The sequence below is a fragment of the Hemiscyllium ocellatum genome, chromosome 11 (genome assembly GCF_020745735.1).
Source record: "Hemiscyllium ocellatum isolate sHemOce1 chromosome 11, sHemOce1.pat.X.cur, whole genome shotgun sequence".
In the NCBI taxonomy this organism is placed as follows: domain Eukaryota; kingdom Metazoa; phylum Chordata; class Chondrichthyes; order Orectolobiformes; family Hemiscylliidae; genus Hemiscyllium; species Hemiscyllium ocellatum.
In genome coordinates, this window is record NC_083411.1 from 20,249,862 (window position 1) to 20,269,019 (window position 19,158).

Sequence of the window (19,158 nt, forward strand, 5' to 3'; positions counted from 1 at the left end):
CCCATTGTGTTCTGTACACTTCTGTGATTCCATATCTGACTTGCTGATGGGCGAACCCTTTTACTGTGTACAGTGATGGTCATGAGACCAATGTGCGGGCAGACCAGGTAAAGCTAAGTATACAGAATTGTTACAGCATAGAAGGAGGTCACTCAGTCCATTATATCTGTGTTGGCATTCTGGGGGACAATGTAACTAATGCAATTCCCTACCTCCTCCCCATAACTCTGCAAGTTCATCCTTTCCAGGAGACAATCCAATTCCCTCTTGTTTACCTCACCTCACTCTTAGTTACTCTCTTCTCTGCTCTTCCTAATCTTTTTCCTTGGTTCTATTATCAGCATAAATGGGGAAGCTGCCCTTAACGGTAATACACTTTTGAAGTTAAAACAAGTTCATATTCAAGATGATTTTTGATTGATTCCCTACAATGTGGAAACAGGCCCTTCAGCCCAACAAGTCCACACCTACCTTCCGAAGAGTAACCCACTCAGACCCATTTCCCTCTGACTAGTGTTCCTGACACTATGGCCAATTCACCTGATCTGCATATCTTTGAACTGTGGGAGGAAACCCACGCAGACACAGGGAGAATATGGAAACTCCACACAGACAGTCGCCCAAGGCTGGAATTGAAGCCTGGTCCTTGGTGCTGTGAGGTAGCAGTGCTAACCACTGAGCCACCGTGCCGCCCCCGAATGAATGAATTCAATTAATGCAAATTATTGGAGAAAAAAATAAATTACTCAATTTATCAGTATTTCAATCAGAAGAGACTTGACTGTGTTCCTCAGCTTAAAGGGACCATCACTCTTTCTGGATGAGGAAGAGCTGAAGAATTCTACAATGAAACATCATGATGTAAGGTTTAGAAGCATTCTGTTCCAGTGGGAGGGCAGTTTACCAAGTCACAGCATCTTTTGGTGAGATACAGAATAAAGATTCAAATTCAACATTCCAAGGTACAAAAGATGAGAGATAAAGAAATATTAATTCTTGGGGAGTAACATGAGTTCTAAATTTACTGTGGATTGCAACTGGAAGGAAAGATATTGGTACATCATTAACTTGTGAAGTCCTGGGACATATTTTAAAATCCTGGGCAGTAGTTTCACAGATAGCTCACCACCACTTTCTCAGGTTAATTAGGGATGGGCAATTAATGCTGGCTCAGCCAGTGATGCCCACATCCCAAGACTGACTTTATCAAAATATAGGGGGTTATTTGATTCAATGGACTTGTGGAAAAACTGCTTGGGAACCCATGTCCCTTTACGGAGAACAGCCAACTCAAGTGCAATCAGGCATTGAACTGGGCTGTGTCAGGCCAGTCACAGAGTCAGAAGTAGAATTAGGTTTTGTTGTCACATATGAGACTATAAGGGGAAAAGGGAGTGACTACAAGAGTATATTGAATTGAATTGAATTTATTGTCACGTGTGCTGAGGCGCAGTGAAAAGCTTTGTCTTGCAAGCAATACAGGCTGATCACAGAGTTAAATAGCACAAATAAGTAAATAGTAGATAAACAGCAGCAAAAACAGGCGAATGCTAGGAGTTTGTGAATTCATTCAGTATTTTAACAACAGTAGGGTAGAAACTGTTTTGAAACCAGTTGGTGAGTGTTTTCAGGCTTCTGTACCTTCTCCCCAATGGTAAAGTTTGTAGTAAAGCATTGCCAGGGTGGGATGGATCTTTGAGAATGCTGGCAGCTTTTGCTTGACAGTGGGCTAGGTAGATGGATTCGAGAGATGGGAGGTTGGCCTTTGTGATTATCCAGGCTGAGTTCACCCCTCTCTGTAATAGTCTCTGATCTTGAATGGTACAGTTGCCATACCGGGTAGTGATACATCCAGACAGAGTGCTCTCGATGGCTCACCTATAAAAGTTGGCAAGGGTATTCGCCGTGATGCCAAATTTTCTCAGCTGCCTGAGGAAGAAGAGACATTGTTTGGCCTTTGTAACCAGTGCATCCACATGAAGAGTCCATGAAAACCTGTGGATAACCACTCCAGAAGCTTGACACTCTCCACTTGTTCTACCTCTGTGCTGTTAATGTGAAGGGGGCATAAGTAACATCCCTCTGAAAGCCAATAATAAGTTCCTTGGTTTTGCTAGCACTAAGAGCTAGGTTGCTCTCAGTGCACCATATCTCCAGGTCTTCCATCTCCTGTGTGTAGTCTGTTTTGTTGCCATCTGAGATTTGATCGACTATGGTGGTCGAATCTCAGATGGCGACGAAATTGTAAATGGCATTAGTCTGGTATTTGGCAACGCAGTCATGGATATACAGTGAGTATAGTAGGGAGCTGAGCACCTGGTGTGCTCCAGTGTTAAGTGTTAGAGAGATGAAATATTGTCCCCAATCTTCACTGATTGAGACCTGTGAGTCAGGAGACTGAGGATCCAGTTGCAGAGCGTGGGGCTTAGTCTGAGATCACTAAGTTGAGTAATCAGTCATGAGGGGTAATAGTGTTGAAGGCTGAACTGTAGTCAATGAGTAGGATTCTTACATTGCTGTTCTTGGTGTCAAGATGTTGCCTCGAGGGTGGGAACAGATGTGTAGATCAGCAAGGAAGGTATGAAAGGCAATGATGGAGGGAGGGGGCTTAAGATGGCAGTGTCTGGGGGAGGTGAATTGTTGCTTTAGATGAGGGCTGATTTGTGGAGGTTGTTTTGCACATCCTCAAAAGACAACTGTTGTGTCAAGTTGGGTTAGCCTGGTCATGCACCTGGTGTCCTCCACAGTGTTTCTTGGGTCACCCAACCTGACTACAAATACCCCTTCTCTTACCACCGCTGCCCCCCCCCCCATCCCCACCCCGGAGTGGAAATCTAACTTGGGGCACCCTGTCCCAGTTCAAAAGATTCCCTGAGCCACCACTAAATCCCTGTGAGTTTAGAGATAATGGCCTTTTTAGTGACCCAATAATAACCCTTTAACCAGCAGGTAGATTCCCTGCATTCTCACTACTGACTAAAGAGGAATCACTTTTCTCACTTGCAGGAAGAAACTGCATGACTCTGTCTGTAGTTATGCAAGCTTGTCTGTCACCTTGCCCACTCTAGTGGGCTCCGTTAAAGCTTACACTGCGCTAATGTTAGATATTGCCTTTGACCTTTCAACTTGGGTTCATATCTGTTGCCCTCTTGTAGATTAGAAACATACTCCATCTCTGTGCTGTCAGGACCTCTGTAAGGAATACATTTAAGCAGATTCAATCCAATTTCTTTTGGATATGGGTTAATTGTCCCTTAATTGGCTTTGAGGAATGAGCCATGTTTCTGTAATTGAGGCGGCATGGTGGCTCAGTGGTTAGCACTGCTGACTTACAGCACCACCATCCCAGGTTCAATTCCAGCCTTGGATGACTGTCTGTGCGGAGTTTGCACATTCTCCCTGTGTCTGCGTGGGTTTCGTCCGGATGCTCCAGTTTCCTCCCACAATCCAAAGATGTGCAGGTTAAGTGAATTAGCCATGCTAAATTGCCCATAGTGTTAGGTGCATTAGTCAGGGATAAAGGTAGGGGAATAGGTCTTGGTGGGTTGCTCTCCGGAGGATCAGTGTGGACTTGTTGGGCCGAAGGGCCTATTTCCACACTGTAGGGAATAAAATCTAAAATCCCAGTCCCATGTTCCTCACCATGCCCTGAGTTTATCTGCCTTCTCTGTTAGGCCCCTTCCATTGAAATAAATGCAGTTTAATTTATTAGTCGTATCTTGTCCCTGCTTGCCCAGACTGTTTGATTCTCAAGTGTACCAGTCTCAGACTGATCTCTTACCTCACTATCTCCCTGGGTCCCACACCCCCACCTTACTAGTTTAAATCCTCCTGATCAGCTCAGTGGTATCACATTTGTAGCTATCCAATCCACTTGAATGCTTCTGAAATCCCTGAATCCAATGAGTTCTTGTTAACAAAAGGCAACAATTTTTCCTACTCCTACAGGGAACTTTTGGTTTTCCTCAGGAAAATACCTTATCCTCCAATTGGTGAATTGACTTTGTTTTATTTCTTGTGTAATTAATTATTGAAAAGTGTTCCATTTCATATCAATTATTTTCATCAACATAGATTATAAGATTCAAATGATGATAGTTACAAATGATTTGGATGAAAATGTAGATGGTCTGTTCAGTAAGTTTGCAGACAATATGGAAATGAGTAAGATTGCAGATAGCGAGGAAGGTTGTCAAAAGATGCTGTAGGGTCTAGAACAGTTGGAAATTTGGGTGGAGAAATGGCACATGGAGTTTAATCTGGACAAGTGTGAGGTGATGCATTTCTGGAGGTCAAATCCTAGAGGAAACTATATGTAAATGGCAGGGTAGCATTGACAAATAAAGGGACCTTGGAGTGTAAGTCCAAAGTTCCCTGAAAGTAACAACACAAGTGGATAAAGGTGGTAAGGAAGGCATACAGCACTCTTACCTTATTGGTCAGGGCATTGAGTAGAAAGGTTGGCAAGTCATGTTGCAGCTGTGTAAAACTTTGGCCACATTTGGAGTATTGTATGTAATTCTGGTCATCACACTATAGGAAGGATATGGAGGCTTAGGAGAAGATGCAAAAGAGGTTTACCAGGATGTTGCTTGAATTGGAGTGTATTAGCTGTAAGGAGAGCTTGAAAAAACTTGGATTGTTTTCATTAGAGTATTGGAGACTGACGAGCAACCTGATAGAAATACATAAAATTATCAGAGACATGGTGAGGGTGGATAGTTAGAGTCTTTATCCCAGGGTGGAAATGTCAAATACTAGGAGAAAAAGATTTAAAGTGAGAGGGGTAGAATTTAAAGTAGATGTGCAAAACAATTTTTTTTATGCTAGAGGATAGTAGATGTCTGAAACACATCCAGTGGAGGTGATAAAAGCAGGTACAAGAGCAACATTTATGAGATGTTTAGACTGACACACGAAAATAGAGGAAGGTGCAGAGGGGATTACTACAGAATTGCATCATGGTTGGTACAGACAGGGTGGGCTGAAGGGCCTGTCCTATTGCTATACTGTTCTATATTCTGAAAATATATGTAGAAAGCAACACAGACAGTGCTGTTGTGACTCTGTCCTTGTAGGAGAAATCAGAATAAGATGTTTCAACTTGGGAGTTTGCCTTACTGAACCTTTCTGGTATTTAAATACTATCTCCTTCACAAATTTGTCTTAGCTGGCTAGTTGCAAAATGTGTTTGATAATGCACCCATGAAAGTGTTTGGAACATATAACTTCATTAGAAACTCGTAAAATGCAGCTTATTTTTGTAGATGGCCCAAGTCCAAGGGAGAAAATAAACACATCGGTCTAATAGAGTCATAGAGAGGTACAGCACGGAAACAAACCCTTCAGTCCAACTCGTCCATGCCGACCAGATATTCTAAATTAATCTAATCCCATTTGTCGGCATTTGGTCCATTTCCTCCAAATCCTTCCTAATCATATACCCATCCAGATGCTTTAAATGCTGTAATTGTACCAGCCTCCATCACTTCCTCTAGCAGCTCATTCCATACATCACCAGCTTCTGCATGAAAAAAGATGCCCCTTAGTTCCCTATTAAGTCTTTCTCCTCTCACCCTAAACCTATGCTATCAAGTTTTGGACTCTCCCACCCTAGGGAAAAGAATTTGTCTATTCAACCTATCCATGCGCCTCATGTTTTTATTAACCTCTATGGTCACCCCTCAGCCTCCAACACTCCAGGAAATACAGCCCTAGCCTATTCAACCTCTCCCTATAGCTCAAACCCTCCAAACCTGACAACATCCTTGTAAATCTTTTCTGAACCCTTTCAAGTATCACAATGTCCTTCATGTAGCATGGAGACCCAAACTGCATGCAGTATTCCAAAAGTGGTCTAACCAATGTCCTGTACAGCCAGAATATGACCTCCTAACTCCTATACTCAATGCACTGAACAATAAAGGCAAGTATACCAAATGCCTTCTTCACTATCCTATCTACATTGGACTCCACTTTCAAGGAACTATGAACCTGCGCTCCAAGGTCCCTTTGTTCATCAGCACTCCCCAGGACCTTACTATTAAGTGTAAAGGTCCTGCATTGATTTACCTTTCCAAATGCAGCACCTCACATTTATCTAAATTAAATTCCCATCTGCCACTCCATCTGCCCATTGGCCCATCTGATCAACGCCCCACTATACTCAGAGATAACTTTCTTCACTGTCCACTACATCTCCAATTTGGTGTTATCTATAAACTTATTAACCATACCTCCTATCTAAGTCCGTTATATAAATGGAATAGGAAGAATAAGAAGGGGGCAAGAAAGGGCTGTGTTGCATTTTTGATTAAAAATAACATTACAGCTGTACTTAGGGAAGATATTCCTGGGAATACATCAAGGGAAGTTACGTGGGTGGAACTGAGAAGTAAGAAAGGGATGATTACCTCATTGGGATTGAACTAAAGACCCCCAGTAGTCAGTGGGAAGTTGAGAAACAACTTTGTAAACAAGCATCAGTTATGTTGGTAAGATTTTGGAGTCCATGGTGAAGGATGAGATTTCTGAGTACTTGGAAGTGCAAGGTAAAATAGGGCAAAGCCTGCATGGTTTGATCAAGGGGCAGTCATGCCTGACAAATCTGTTAGAATTCTTTGAGGAGGTAATGAGCAGGTTAGGCCAAACAGAGCCAATGGATATAATCTAACTGGAGTTCCAAAAAGCCTTCAACAAGGTGCCGCACAGGAGACTGCTCCGTAAGATAAGTGCTCATGGTGTTAGAGGCAAGGTGCTAACATGGGTAGAAGCGGGGATAAAAAGGGTCCTTCTCAGGATGCATTCAGTGCAAGTAGTGTTCTACAGGATTCAGTTTTGGGACCACAAACTTTTCACTTTATACATTAACAATCTAGATGAAGGAACTCAGGTCATTCTTGTAAAGTTTGCAGATGATACAAAGACAGCAGAGGGAGAGGTAGTATTGAGGAGGTGGGGAGGCTGAAGAAAGATTTGAATATGTTCGGAAATTGGGGCAAAAAAGTGGCAGATGGAGTACAATGTGGGAAAGTGTGAGGTAATGCAGTTTGATAGGAAGAATCAAGGCGTGGAATATTTCCTAAATGGGGAGAAAATTCAGAAAAATGAAGTGCAAAGGGACTTGGGAATCCTAGTCTAGGTTTCTCTCAGGTAAACTTGCCAATTGAGTTGACAGTTAGCAAGGCAAATACACTGTTAGCATTTATTTTGAGATGACTAGAATATAAAAGCAGGGATAGTCTACTGAGGCTCTGTAAGGTTCTGGTCAGACTGCATTGGGAGTACTGTTAGCAATTTTGGGCCCCATATCTCAGGAAGCATGTATTGGCCCTGGAACAGGTCCAGAGGAGGTTCATAAGAAGGGTTCCAGCAATGAAAGGCTTAACATATGAGGAATGGTTGAGGACTCTGGATCTATATTTGATGGAATTTAGAAGGATTAGAAGGTGTATAATTGAAACTTGCAGAATATTGAACAGCCTGGACAGAGTGGACATTGGGAAGATATTTCCATTAGAAGGAGAGATTAAGCCTGAGGGCACAACCTTAGAGTATGGGAAAACCCTTTAAAACAGAGACGAAAAGAAACTTCTTCAGCCAGACAATGGTGAATCTATGGAATTCACTGCCGCAGAAGGCTGTGGAGGCCAGGTCATTGAGTATAATTAAGATGGAGGTAGATAGATTATTGATTGTCAAAGGGATGAAAGGTCATGGGCAGAAAGTTGGAGAATGGGTTTGAGAAATGATTATCAGCCATGATTGAATGACGGAGCGGACTTGATGGACTGAATGGCCAAATGTCTGCTCCTATGTCTTATGGTCTTATGATCTTATCCATTAAAGGAGCATCATTCTATTCATGAGGATGGGTTTGGTCAAGTTCTCAGAACTGCAGTCTATTCAAATAATTCAGCTGCCATGTTATCAAATCTGTGACTCATGATATCTTTGTACTATTGCAACTATTATAGCTGCAATGGAACAAAAAACTTTTAATGGTTGTAAAAAGGATTCGGCTAAAATTATGATTATGTCACTAACTGGTTTATGGTAAGTTAACCAGTTAAATTATATCATTGCTGTTTGTAAATCCAAGGAGAACAGCAAGACAAAGTTGGCCGAAATTGCCTTGTCAATGTTCTGTGCACTCCACCCTTTCTTGCTTCAGATCTGAACTTGTGTTTTAAATAAAAACACAGCATCTGAAAAAGCTATCTGAGATCTCCACCAAGTGTGCTAAACATTGATTTAATCTTGTGCTTCTAATTCAGTTGCAAGTCAATTTGATATCATTTACTCTCCATTCTCTTCCAACACAATATGACTGCGGTTTGAGAGATCAGCTCAACTGTAATTTAAACCAAATGCAAAGTACTTCCAAGACAAAAAGCCAGACTTGTCTTTAAATTGCAATGTCGAAGTTGCTTTGATCTATGCCTCTCACTTTAATTTTACTTTAATCTTGTCAGTTAAGAGACAAAAAAAAGTACAAAAATACTGAGGAACTGTATCATTTGCAAGAATGCAATTTGTGCATTCAATTTATGTTTTAATGTAAATAAATAATCTGAAAACATAATCTAAATAAATAATCTCTTGCCTGTATGTTTTTAATGCCGATCTAAAATACCAATTACTGAGTAAATGATTCTTATGACAGTACTAACCAATTGCAAGAGAAATGGAAACTTTTAGCAAAGACATACCAATTCTAGGTGCCAGCGTGGAAACAGTTAAATGGAAGCAACATTCAACACATTTTAAAATGACCACATCCTTTCCATTCAACTGTGAGTGAAATACTTGCAGTCGTTTGACTTCCTTTGTACTCTAAACAATCCCCACAGCTTAGTTAAGAGCACTTTCACATCTCGATCTAGACTTATATTGAAGCTTGAAAGTTGTTGGAGATGCTGTCTTTCAGATGAAATATACTGAAGCCATGTCTCATCAATGTAAAAGTCCAAAGATACTATTCTAAGTAAAGAGTTTTCCAGTTGTATAGGTTAATATTTCTGCTTGTCGATGTGCAGTCTTTGGAATCTTACTGAGCACAGGTGGACTGCTCTGGTTTCCCAATGCAACAGCTTGGATCGCAATTAAAATTTCTACAATGATTACATAATGCATTTGACAAGCTTGAATTGATTATTGTTATTGGGGAGAATGAAAAAATTGTGCCTGCTTGAGGTTTATTCAAATTAGTGATAAAAAGGAACTGATCAACAGTTAGAAGCTGTTGCTGACAATTGTTTGAGGAAATGCAAAGTGTTATCATCGCTGACAATCTCTGTTATATACAGGAAGTATTAGGCCCAAAAAGCAGTCAATGTTCAATACCATTGAGTGTTCAAAACTGTGTTGGTGTACTGTCTCCACTGAGAAAAATACTGTACAGCATGCACAATTACTACTCTGGTTAGATAGCGGGACTTACAGTTTACAATTTCCCAAAGAAAATATTTCTTTGGATTTCCTGTAACTCTCAATTTCCCAGCAGCAGCAACTGGTGCTTGCATCCAAAAAAAAAACTTTTGACCACAACAAATATGGGAAATTAGAAAGACTTGTCTTATTTTCGTGAGTTTGCAAAAAATAAAATGTTTTCACACAGAGGGTGGTTTTTGTGTGAAATGAACTACCTGAAGAGTTGATGGAGTCCGATACAGTTACAACATTTAAAAGACATTTGGATAGGCATATGAATAAGAAAGGTTTAGAGGGATATGGACCAAATGCAGACAAAGGGGACTCACTTACTTTGGAAAACTTAGTCGACATGGACAACTTAGACCAAAGAGTTTGTTTCCATGCTGTCTAGCTCTACGACTCTAATCTGACCATTGCTGTTACTGTTTGAGAGGATTAAATCAAATAATTATTAATGTAGTTCAGCTCAACTTTGCAAAAACTCCTTAAAACAAGTTAAGGGCTTGATTACTCAGTTTCGATCTTTGCACTGTGCGTAGCTGATCTCAGCTCAGGCTACAACTTAGGGCCACACTGTAATGGCAGAAGAATTCAGAATCATAATTGAGACTAGGAAATGTGGATTTCCAACAGCTAAGTCTTTCTTCAACTTGAAACTTTAAAAAATCCAGGCAAAGCACAGACCCTAGAATTGCAAAGGGTGTGGTATGCAAGGGGGTTGAAAAATAATATGATAAACTACCACAATTGACACCTGCAGATGATGGCATGCTGAACTGAAGGGACTGTGATGACAGGAACAGAAAGCCTTTTGGAGGAGGGTGAAATAGCCAAGACTCGGGGTTTGAGATAGTTTATAAGACTGTTAAAATATGGTCTTAAGGGATTCTAAAGGGACATGAAAGGGTATATGCAGCAAGGTTGTTTCCTCTTTTGGAAGAGTCTAGGACCAGAAGGCATAGTCTCAGAATAAGGGGTAACTCATTTAAGGCAGACGTGAGGAGGAATTTCTTATCTCAGAGGAAATTGAATCTCTGGAATTCTTTACTGCAGAGGGCTGTTGAGGCAGGGTCATTGTGCCATATTCAAAGTGGAAAAGTCAAATGGTAAGGAAATTAAGGGCGATGGGGAAAAATGAGGAACGTGGACTAGAGGATTATCAGATCAGCCACGACCTCATTGAATGGTGGAGTGAACTTGATGGGCTGAATCTCCTCCTTGTGTTCCGACGTCTTATAGAATGATGATCTAAGTGAGCTGATGCTGATTGCTAATTGTATGTTCATTATATCATTAAAATACACAAAGATGCAGTTGATTCATGTTTCATCATGTAGTTTAGGACTCGTGCTTGTGCTGTTGTACACAAAAGGCTCTGGACTTAGAAACTGAAGGAAGAACATGGCACAGTGACACAGTGGTTAGCACTGCTGCCTCTCAGCACAAGAGACCCGGGCTCAATTCCCGACTCAGGCGACTGACTGTGTGGAGTTTGCACATTCTCCCCGTGTCTGCGTGGGTTTCCTCCCACAGTCCAGAGATGTGCAGGCCAGGTGAATTGGCCATGCTAAATTGCCTGTAGTGTTGGGTAAAGGGGTAAATGTAGCGGAATGGGTGGGTTGCGCTCCGGCGGGTCGGTGTGGACTTGTTTGGCCGAAGGGCCTGTTTCCACACTGTAAGTAATCTAAAACAGTGAAACTGCTGCTGATAGATTGTGGAATATTATGATGAAAAATTTGAAATAATGTAGGAGAACATAGTCAGGGCTGCCTTAGCTAGTCACTATCAAGGACAACGTAAATAAATAAGGAAATAACAATGGCAAACACTATGTGCAGTTTGTATCCCAAATGGAGATAATAGCCGAGAGCAGTTTTTTTTTAAGATTCCCAACCCTTTGGCCCAATAAGTCCACACTGACCCTCCGAAGAGTAACCCACCCGGACCTATTTCCCTCTGACTAATGCACCGAACACAATGGGCAATTTAGCATGGCCAATCTACCGAAACTCACATCTTTGGACTGTGGGAGGAAACGCGACCACCTGGAGAAAACCCACGCAGACACAGGGAGAACGTGCAAACTCCACACAGACAGTTGCTCAAGGCTGGAATCGAACCCTGGTCTCTGGTGCTGTGAGGCAGCAGTGCTAACCACTGTGCCACCGTGTTGTGTTCTTCCTTCAGTTTCTAAGTCCAGAGCCTTTTGTGTACAACAGCACAAGCATGAATCCTAAACTACATGATGAAACATGAATCAACTGCACCACTGTGCCATCCTAAAGGACCATGAGCACCTTAACCATAACCACTGAACACCGTGCCTACTTATAGAAATTTTTAAGATAATGACAAGTATAGATAGAGTTAATGGTAGTTGTCTTTTTTTTAGAATGGGGGAGTTTCAAGACCAGGTACCACATTTTTAAGGTGAGATGAGAGAGATTTTAAAAAGACATGAGAGGGAATTTCTTTTTATGCAGAGGATGTTTTATGTGTGGAATGAACTTTGTGAGGAAGTGGTGGATTTAGGTACAATTATGTTAAAAAGACATTCGGATAAGAACATCAATAGGAAAGATTTAGTGGGATATGGTCCAGGAGCAGGCAGATAGGACTAGTTTAGTTTGGGCTGATGTTCAGCATGGACTGGTTGGACAAAAAGGTTTGTTTCTGTGCTGTGTGGCTCCATGATTCTATAAGTTGTGTTATGGTCCTGGTCATCTAGAGGCTTAGAGTAGAGTCATGAGCTTAAATTTACCACAATGTTAATAAAATACTATTATCAGTAATGGTGAGTATTTAACGGGAAGGTGATGGTCTTAAAGTATTTTTGTTGGACTGTTAATCCAGAGACCCAGATAATGTTCTGGGAACCCAGGCTTGAATCACGTCATGGCAGATGGTGGATTTTGAATTCAATAAATATCTGTAATTAAGGATCTAATGATGACCATGACTCCATTGCTGAATGTCTGGAAAAACCCCATTTGGTTCACTAATGTCCTTGAGGGAAGGAAACTGACATCCTTTCCCGGTCTGGCCTTCATGTGACTCCAAACCCTCAGCAATGTGGTTGACTCTTAACTGCCATGGGATGGGTATTAAATGCTGCCTAGCCAGTGAGACCCTCATCTTCTGAATGAATAAAGAAAAAAAGCTATCAGATATTTACAAAAGCTTGTCTGATTCTCTTGTCTCTTTTCAATGAATGATATCTGCTACCCTTACTTGGTGTGGTTGTTCTGTGACTCCAGGGTTTACGTTCACAATCAGGGATTAATGACCATCAATTGTCCCTTGACATGGCATAGCAAACCACTCAGTTGTTAAGACTTTAGCTCACCACCAACTTTGCAGGTACAATTAGGGATTGTAATAAATGTGTATAATGTATGTGACCATTGGGAATCTATTATTTAAAAGATGGATGGATTTTGGTTTCAGTTCTGTAAAGGTAACTGCTTTTTTAAACAGGTCAGAAAGTCTTGTGGAACAGTGGCCTAAATACTTTATTTCCAAGAAAGCATATTAAGTGCTCAGTTGGATGCATGTGGTCTTAATTTATGGAATGTTTACTTTGCTGCATTTGCAATGAAGAGAACAGATCGGGACTATTAGGTTAGTTTTGACTTTGGTTCTGAACTGAATTAAATTAAAATGAATTGCATTGAGTTGAATTGAATTGAATTGAATTTATTGTCACGTGTACTGAGGCACAGTGAAAAGCTTTGTCTAGTGAGCAATACAGGCTGATCAAGAGTTAAGTAGCATAGATAGTAAATAACAGGTAAACCGGCAAAAACAAAAACACAGGTACAGACGAATGTTAAGAGTTTGTGAGTCCATTCAGTATTCTAACAACAGCGGGGTAGAAACTGTTATGAAACCAGTTCAGGCTTCTGTACCTTCTCTCCAATGGTAGAGGTTGTAGAAAAACATTTCCAGGGTGGGATGAATCTTTGAAAATGCTGATGGCCTTTCCTTGACAGCGGGCCTGGTAGATGGATTCTATAGATGAGAGGTCAGCTTTGGTGATTGTCTGGGCAGAGTTCACCACACTCTGTAATCGTCTCCGATCTTGAATGGCACAGTTACATAACCAGATAGTGATACATCCAGGCAGAATGCTTTCGATGGCGCACCCATAAAAGTTGGCAAGGATATTCACCATCAGGCCAAATTTCCTCAGCTACCTGAGGAAGAAGAGATGTTGTTGGGTCTTTGTAACCAGTCCATCCACATGAAGAGTCCAAGAAAGCTTGTTGTGGATGACTCAGGAGTTCAGTTTAGAAGAGAATCTTCCTCAGTCATAGCAGAAGAATCAAGTTTCTATTTCAGGAGATCAGTCACTGTAATTGAAGGGATTTAGTTGGAGAAGACTCCAAGTTATGAGAGTTTGAATAGGAATTTCAAATTGTAAAGCTACCTCATCATTCCAAGGAGGAGAACTGGAAATAGTCAATCAACCAAGAAAATAAAGGTAGCAGATAGGAGTGCTATCTCTCTGGGATAGAGCACCTGTGAAAGGATATTCCTTGGAAGCAGATTGAAACTCTGTTTTGATACAAGTGTTAAGATCTTCCAATCCATCATTTTCATAAATACTAAATAAAAAAGTAGTATAAATTTACTATTTTTCTTTTATGCAATAGACTGTCCTTTTGTTAAAGAACATTTGCAATTTCATGCATGTTCAACCTAACCACCACAATAACCAACTGCAAAATTCCATTAAATTCTATCAAACAATGTTTCACCTAGAACATTTCTTGTCCAGTATTGCAATCTGTTGCAACCACAACAAGATTTGAATAAATGCTCTATCAGCAACATCTGCACTGTGTGAATGATTGAAAATAAATTGATTTCAAAAGTGCGAAGATGAGGTATTGAAAGAAAGATCAGAGAATCCCTACAGTATGAAAGCAGACCATTCAGCACATTGAACCACCACCACCCCCATAAAGAGTATCCCACCCAGACCCAGCCCTATCCCTACATTTTCCATGGCTAATCCACCTAGCCTCATATCTCTGGACACTTTAGCATGGCCAATACACCGAACTTGCACATCTTTTGACTCTGGAAGGAAACTGGAACATCCGAAGGAAACCTATGCAGACATGAGGGTAACATGGAAGCTCCAAACAGACAGGTGCCCGAGGGTAGGAACAAACCCGGGTTCCTGGTTTTGTGAGGCAGCACTGCTAACCACTGGACCACTGTGCCACCCTTACAACACACCTGAAAACCCCTCTCCCTATGAAAGTGGAACACATAAAAGGCAATAATTTTGAAAGCTAGGGGCATGCTGGGTAAAGGACATACTGCTGAATGTAAAGGAAGGGCGTCTTGAATCTTGAGCTCCCAGTGGTGGCATAGCTGGAGGTGAGAAAGCAGTTTCATGAGATGGTATGGGAGGGTGTGCCTGAACCACACTACCATTTTGATTTTACTAGAATTACATTCTGAGTAGATTCCCTTCCAGCTCAATGCTGATTGAGACCTGTAAATGGTCTCTTACGTCATCTCTAAGTTGTTACTTAATGATGTCTTCCTGCCATTGCTGGGAGTAACCCAGCTCCAGGCGGGTCTAATGATAAGTGGTCTGCATGACTGACCAAACAATGTGGAGCACATTGCCTGAGAGAGGAGGGAGGGATGTGTCAATAAAACACACTCAGTAGCTGATTGAAGGCATGGGCAATGGGCAAGGAGCTGTCAGCAAGGGGACACCTCTGCTGAGCTTCTGACACATTGTAAACCCCCCTCTCCCATGTTAACTCATACCACTGAAACCTCTCTCTCTCTCTCTCCTGGATTGTGGAGAAAGACCCAGAAGTATCCTCTCAACTGCTGATAGGAAGAAGATATCCTGAAGAGAGAGTTTGGGTGTCTCTGCACTTTTTGACCACCGAGCGGAGCACGCAAAGGAAACCAAAGATTCTGCTCTAGGGGAGCTCACCACTACATCATCCAGGGCATTTGGGGATGAACAACTAATGCACCTATCACTACGAGAGACAATTTAGCATAGCCAATTCACCTGACCTGCACATTTTGGATTGTAGGAAGAAACCAGAGCACCAAGAGGAAACCCACACAGACACAGGGAAATGTGCAAACTCTACACAGACAGTCACCCAAGGTTGGGATTGAACCCAGGTCCCTGGCGCTGTGAGGCAGCAGTGCTAACCACTGAGTCACCAGGCCACCCTGTGTTGCTCAATCAACTGAATGGCATTTACACTGCACAATCACTAATTGTTAACTGATAAATTATTCACATTATTACATCTATTCACTGCATCTGTTTTTAAAGAAAAATGTGGGAATATGATGCCACATAGGCTGCAGCTGTTCAGATCGCCAGTATACTGCTACAGTTTGGCCCAAACTGTAAAATTGACATCCATTGAATGAATAAATAAATATCCAATCAATTTTCTCATCTCAAGTTTCTACTCCAACAACTTGAGTAACAATTGTAGACATGACCTCTTCAATCCCATCCATCCAAAGTGATCACCTGATGTTTCTCCATTTGTTGGCAAATTGTATTCAGTTTGTTCTCGAAACCCACAAAGATCTCTTGTCTCATCACCCAAACCATTCTTTCAGTTAAAGGTTCCTCCTGCATTTCTAGTTTGCTTTTCCTTAGTCTCATACTTCAAAATAAACTAAAGACAACAGAGGTCAACTCATCAGCCCCACATGAACATCACCAATCCTCACATGCTAAATCCAAAGTGGGGATGCCAAGACATCAGAATATTTGTTTTGGAAGTTTCCTGTATCACCATTAGTACTTTCACCAATAGGCTCAGTAATACTCACAGCAGACAAAGTGCATACGCTCCAACCACTGACTCGCTGCCTCTCACCAGGAAGCTCCCATCCATTCCAGCTTTGGCGAGCAGTTCCTCAGCTTGAGCTCGGCTAATGTCCAAGTGATACCATGGTGGACCTGCTGTAGCCATTCTGACCACACCCAATACAAACCAATCAGCGAAACCCTGGAAGGAAAGAAAAAAGCCATCAGCAAGATGTTAATGAACGTGTGTAAATAGTTGTAAACTGGTGCTGTCATTATGGTTCACATGATAGCACTGTTGTTGCAGAGTAAGAAGGTTATAGGTAGACAATTTGAGGACAAAATCGAGTTTACTGTTGTAGAGTTGAGGATGACTTTCTTCTCTTTCTGATAGATGCAAAAAGTCCCATATCACAGTTTCAAAGAACAGCAATGGAATTCTCCCTGGTGTCTCAGCTAATATTTATTCATCAACCAACATTACTGGGATGGATTGGCTGGTTACTTCCAAATAGTTATTTGTGTGCAAATTGGTGCGCAATTTTGTTACATAATGGAGGTGAATTTACTACAACAGTACTTCATTGGCTATATGACACTTTGGGCCAGCACTCGATTGTGATGGGTGCTATATAAATGCAAGTCTTTCCCTCTAACTTTCCTGTGAATTATATTTGACTTCATGATCCAATGTCGGACCCTTGGTTGTGCATCACCTCATGAAAAGTCAACTTATAAAGAATTGGCCACTGATCTTCCTCTTTCCCTTCCAACCCCAGTTGGGCCATCAGCCTCCAGTAATGAGGAAGGATCAAATGGCCTCCTCCTGTTCCTGTTTTCCATGTTTCTCAATGACCTCCAACCCCTTACTCCTGTGATTGGCCAAGATTGGCATTTTCAACTTACTTTCTCATTGGCAGTCCCCTTGATCCAAAAGGAGCAAGCATCAATCTCCAACATCTACCTGCTCTCAGCACTCTTTCTTGTCTTTGAATGCTGGGATCCAGAAAAATGACTCATGAAAAATCAAAGGAAAATATATACTGCACTTAGGTTAAATTTTAATGCCTCCATCAATTGTAGGGAATGTAGATTAAGTGAAAGTGTGACAGAAACCAAATATTTCAGGTCTTCCCCTCTGGTACATGTTGTATCTGGGTTTGAGAGAGACTGAAAAGCTTAATATTTGGTTGAATTGATGTAAACACCACAAACGATTATGGTGTCAGAATGGTTTAGTCTGAAGAAAGTAGGAATGTAAGAACATAAGAACCAGGATCAGCAGTAGGCCATCCGGCCCTTCAAGCCTGTTCTGTCATTCAATAAGATCATGGCTGATCTTCTTGTGGCATCAGCTCCACTTACTTGCCCTCTCACCATAACCCATAATTCCTTGACTGTTCAAAAATGATCTATCTAAGCTTTAAAAACATGCAATGAGGAAACCTCAACCACTTTACTGAGCAGGGATTCACAACTCTTTGGGGCAAGAAGTTACAGCTCAATTCAGTGCTAAATCTGCTCATCCTTATTTTTGTTAGAGACAAAAATAAACTGCAAATGCTGGAGTCCAAGGTAGAAAGCAGGGGGCTGGAAGAACACAGCAAGGCAGGAAGCATCAGGAGGTGGAGAAGTTGATGTTTCAGGTTTCACCCTTCTTCAGGGCTGGGGGTGGGTGTAAGGGGGAGCTCAGATAAAGGTAGTGAGGGGACCCAGGTTAGTGAGGTGGGGAATCAGTGAAGACAGGTAGAGGGTATGACCTGGTTGGTTGATGGGAGGAATGAATCCAGTTGGTGGTTGGGAGGATTGGAATGGATGAGGAGGGGCTGGGAAGGGAGTTGGAAGAAGGGAAGGGAGTTTATTTGAAATTGGAGAACTCAATGTTGAGTCCTCCAGGCTGTAGACTGCACAGGTGGAAGATGAAGTGTTGTTCCCCCAATTTGTGGTTTGGTTCATTGTGGCAATCGAGGGGGTCAAAGATGGTCATGTCGGAAAGGGAGTGGGAAGGGGAATTATAATGGGAGGTGACTGGAAGGTCCGGTCGGCACCTATGGGCCCCTTAGTTTGAGTTTGTGCCCCCTTGTTCTAGTTTCACCTGCCAGTGGAAACTACCTCCCTACTTCTATTTTAACTATTCCCTTCATTATTTTATGTGTTTTTATAAGATACCCTTCATTTTTCTAAATTCCAATGAATATAATCCCAGTCTACTCGGGCTCTCCTCATAAACCAATCCCCTTGACTCCGGAATGAATCTAGTGAACCTCTCTGCACTCTGTCTCCTGCCAGTACATCCTTTCTCAAGTAAGGAGATCAAAACTGCACACAGTACTCCGGGTATGGCCTCACCAACACCCTGTACAGCTGCAACATAACCTCCCTGCTTTTAAACTCAATCTCTTTAGCAATGAAGGACAAAGTTCCATTGGCCTTCTTAATTACCTGTTGTACCTGCAGACCAACCTTCAGCAATTCATGGACTAGGACTCCCAGATCCCTCTGCATACCAGAATGCTACAATTTTTCACCATTCAAATAATAATCTTTTTTACTGTTATACAAACCAAAATGGAGGTTCACATTTATAATCATTAGGCACACCAGTAGTTACTGATTGCCAGCCAGAAAAACACTGTTTTATCCGCACTCTTTGCTTCCTGTTATATAGCTAATCTTCTATCCAAGCTAATACATTGCGCATACCATCGTGCACCTTTACCTTATGCAGCAGCTTTTTGTGCAGCAAAAATCAGGAAATCCAGATACACCACATCAGTCCCCATTGTTCTCCACATTCATAATATCTTCATAGAATTCCAGTAAAATTAGTCAAGCACGACCTGCCCTTCATTAACCTAAGCTGCGTCTGCCCAATGGGACAATTTCTACTTAGAGGTCTTACTATT

At 41.6% G+C, this 19,158-nt stretch overlaps 1 protein-coding gene across 1 annotated transcript in view; it reads right to left on the reverse strand.

Annotated features, from left to right (window-relative positions):
* Positions 1-19,158, reverse strand: part of LOC132820378 (phosphatidylinositol 3,4,5-trisphosphate 5-phosphatase 2-like) — a 145,194-nt gene that overhangs the window by 114,609 nt on the left and 11,427 nt on the right. The window contains exon 2 of the mRNA XM_060832448.1: positions 16,276-16,454. Coding sequence (XP_060688431.1) covers positions 16,276-16,418 — 143 coding nt within the window. The 5' untranslated portion in view covers positions 16,419-16,454. The remainder of the gene's footprint in view (positions 1-16,275; positions 16,455-19,158) is intronic.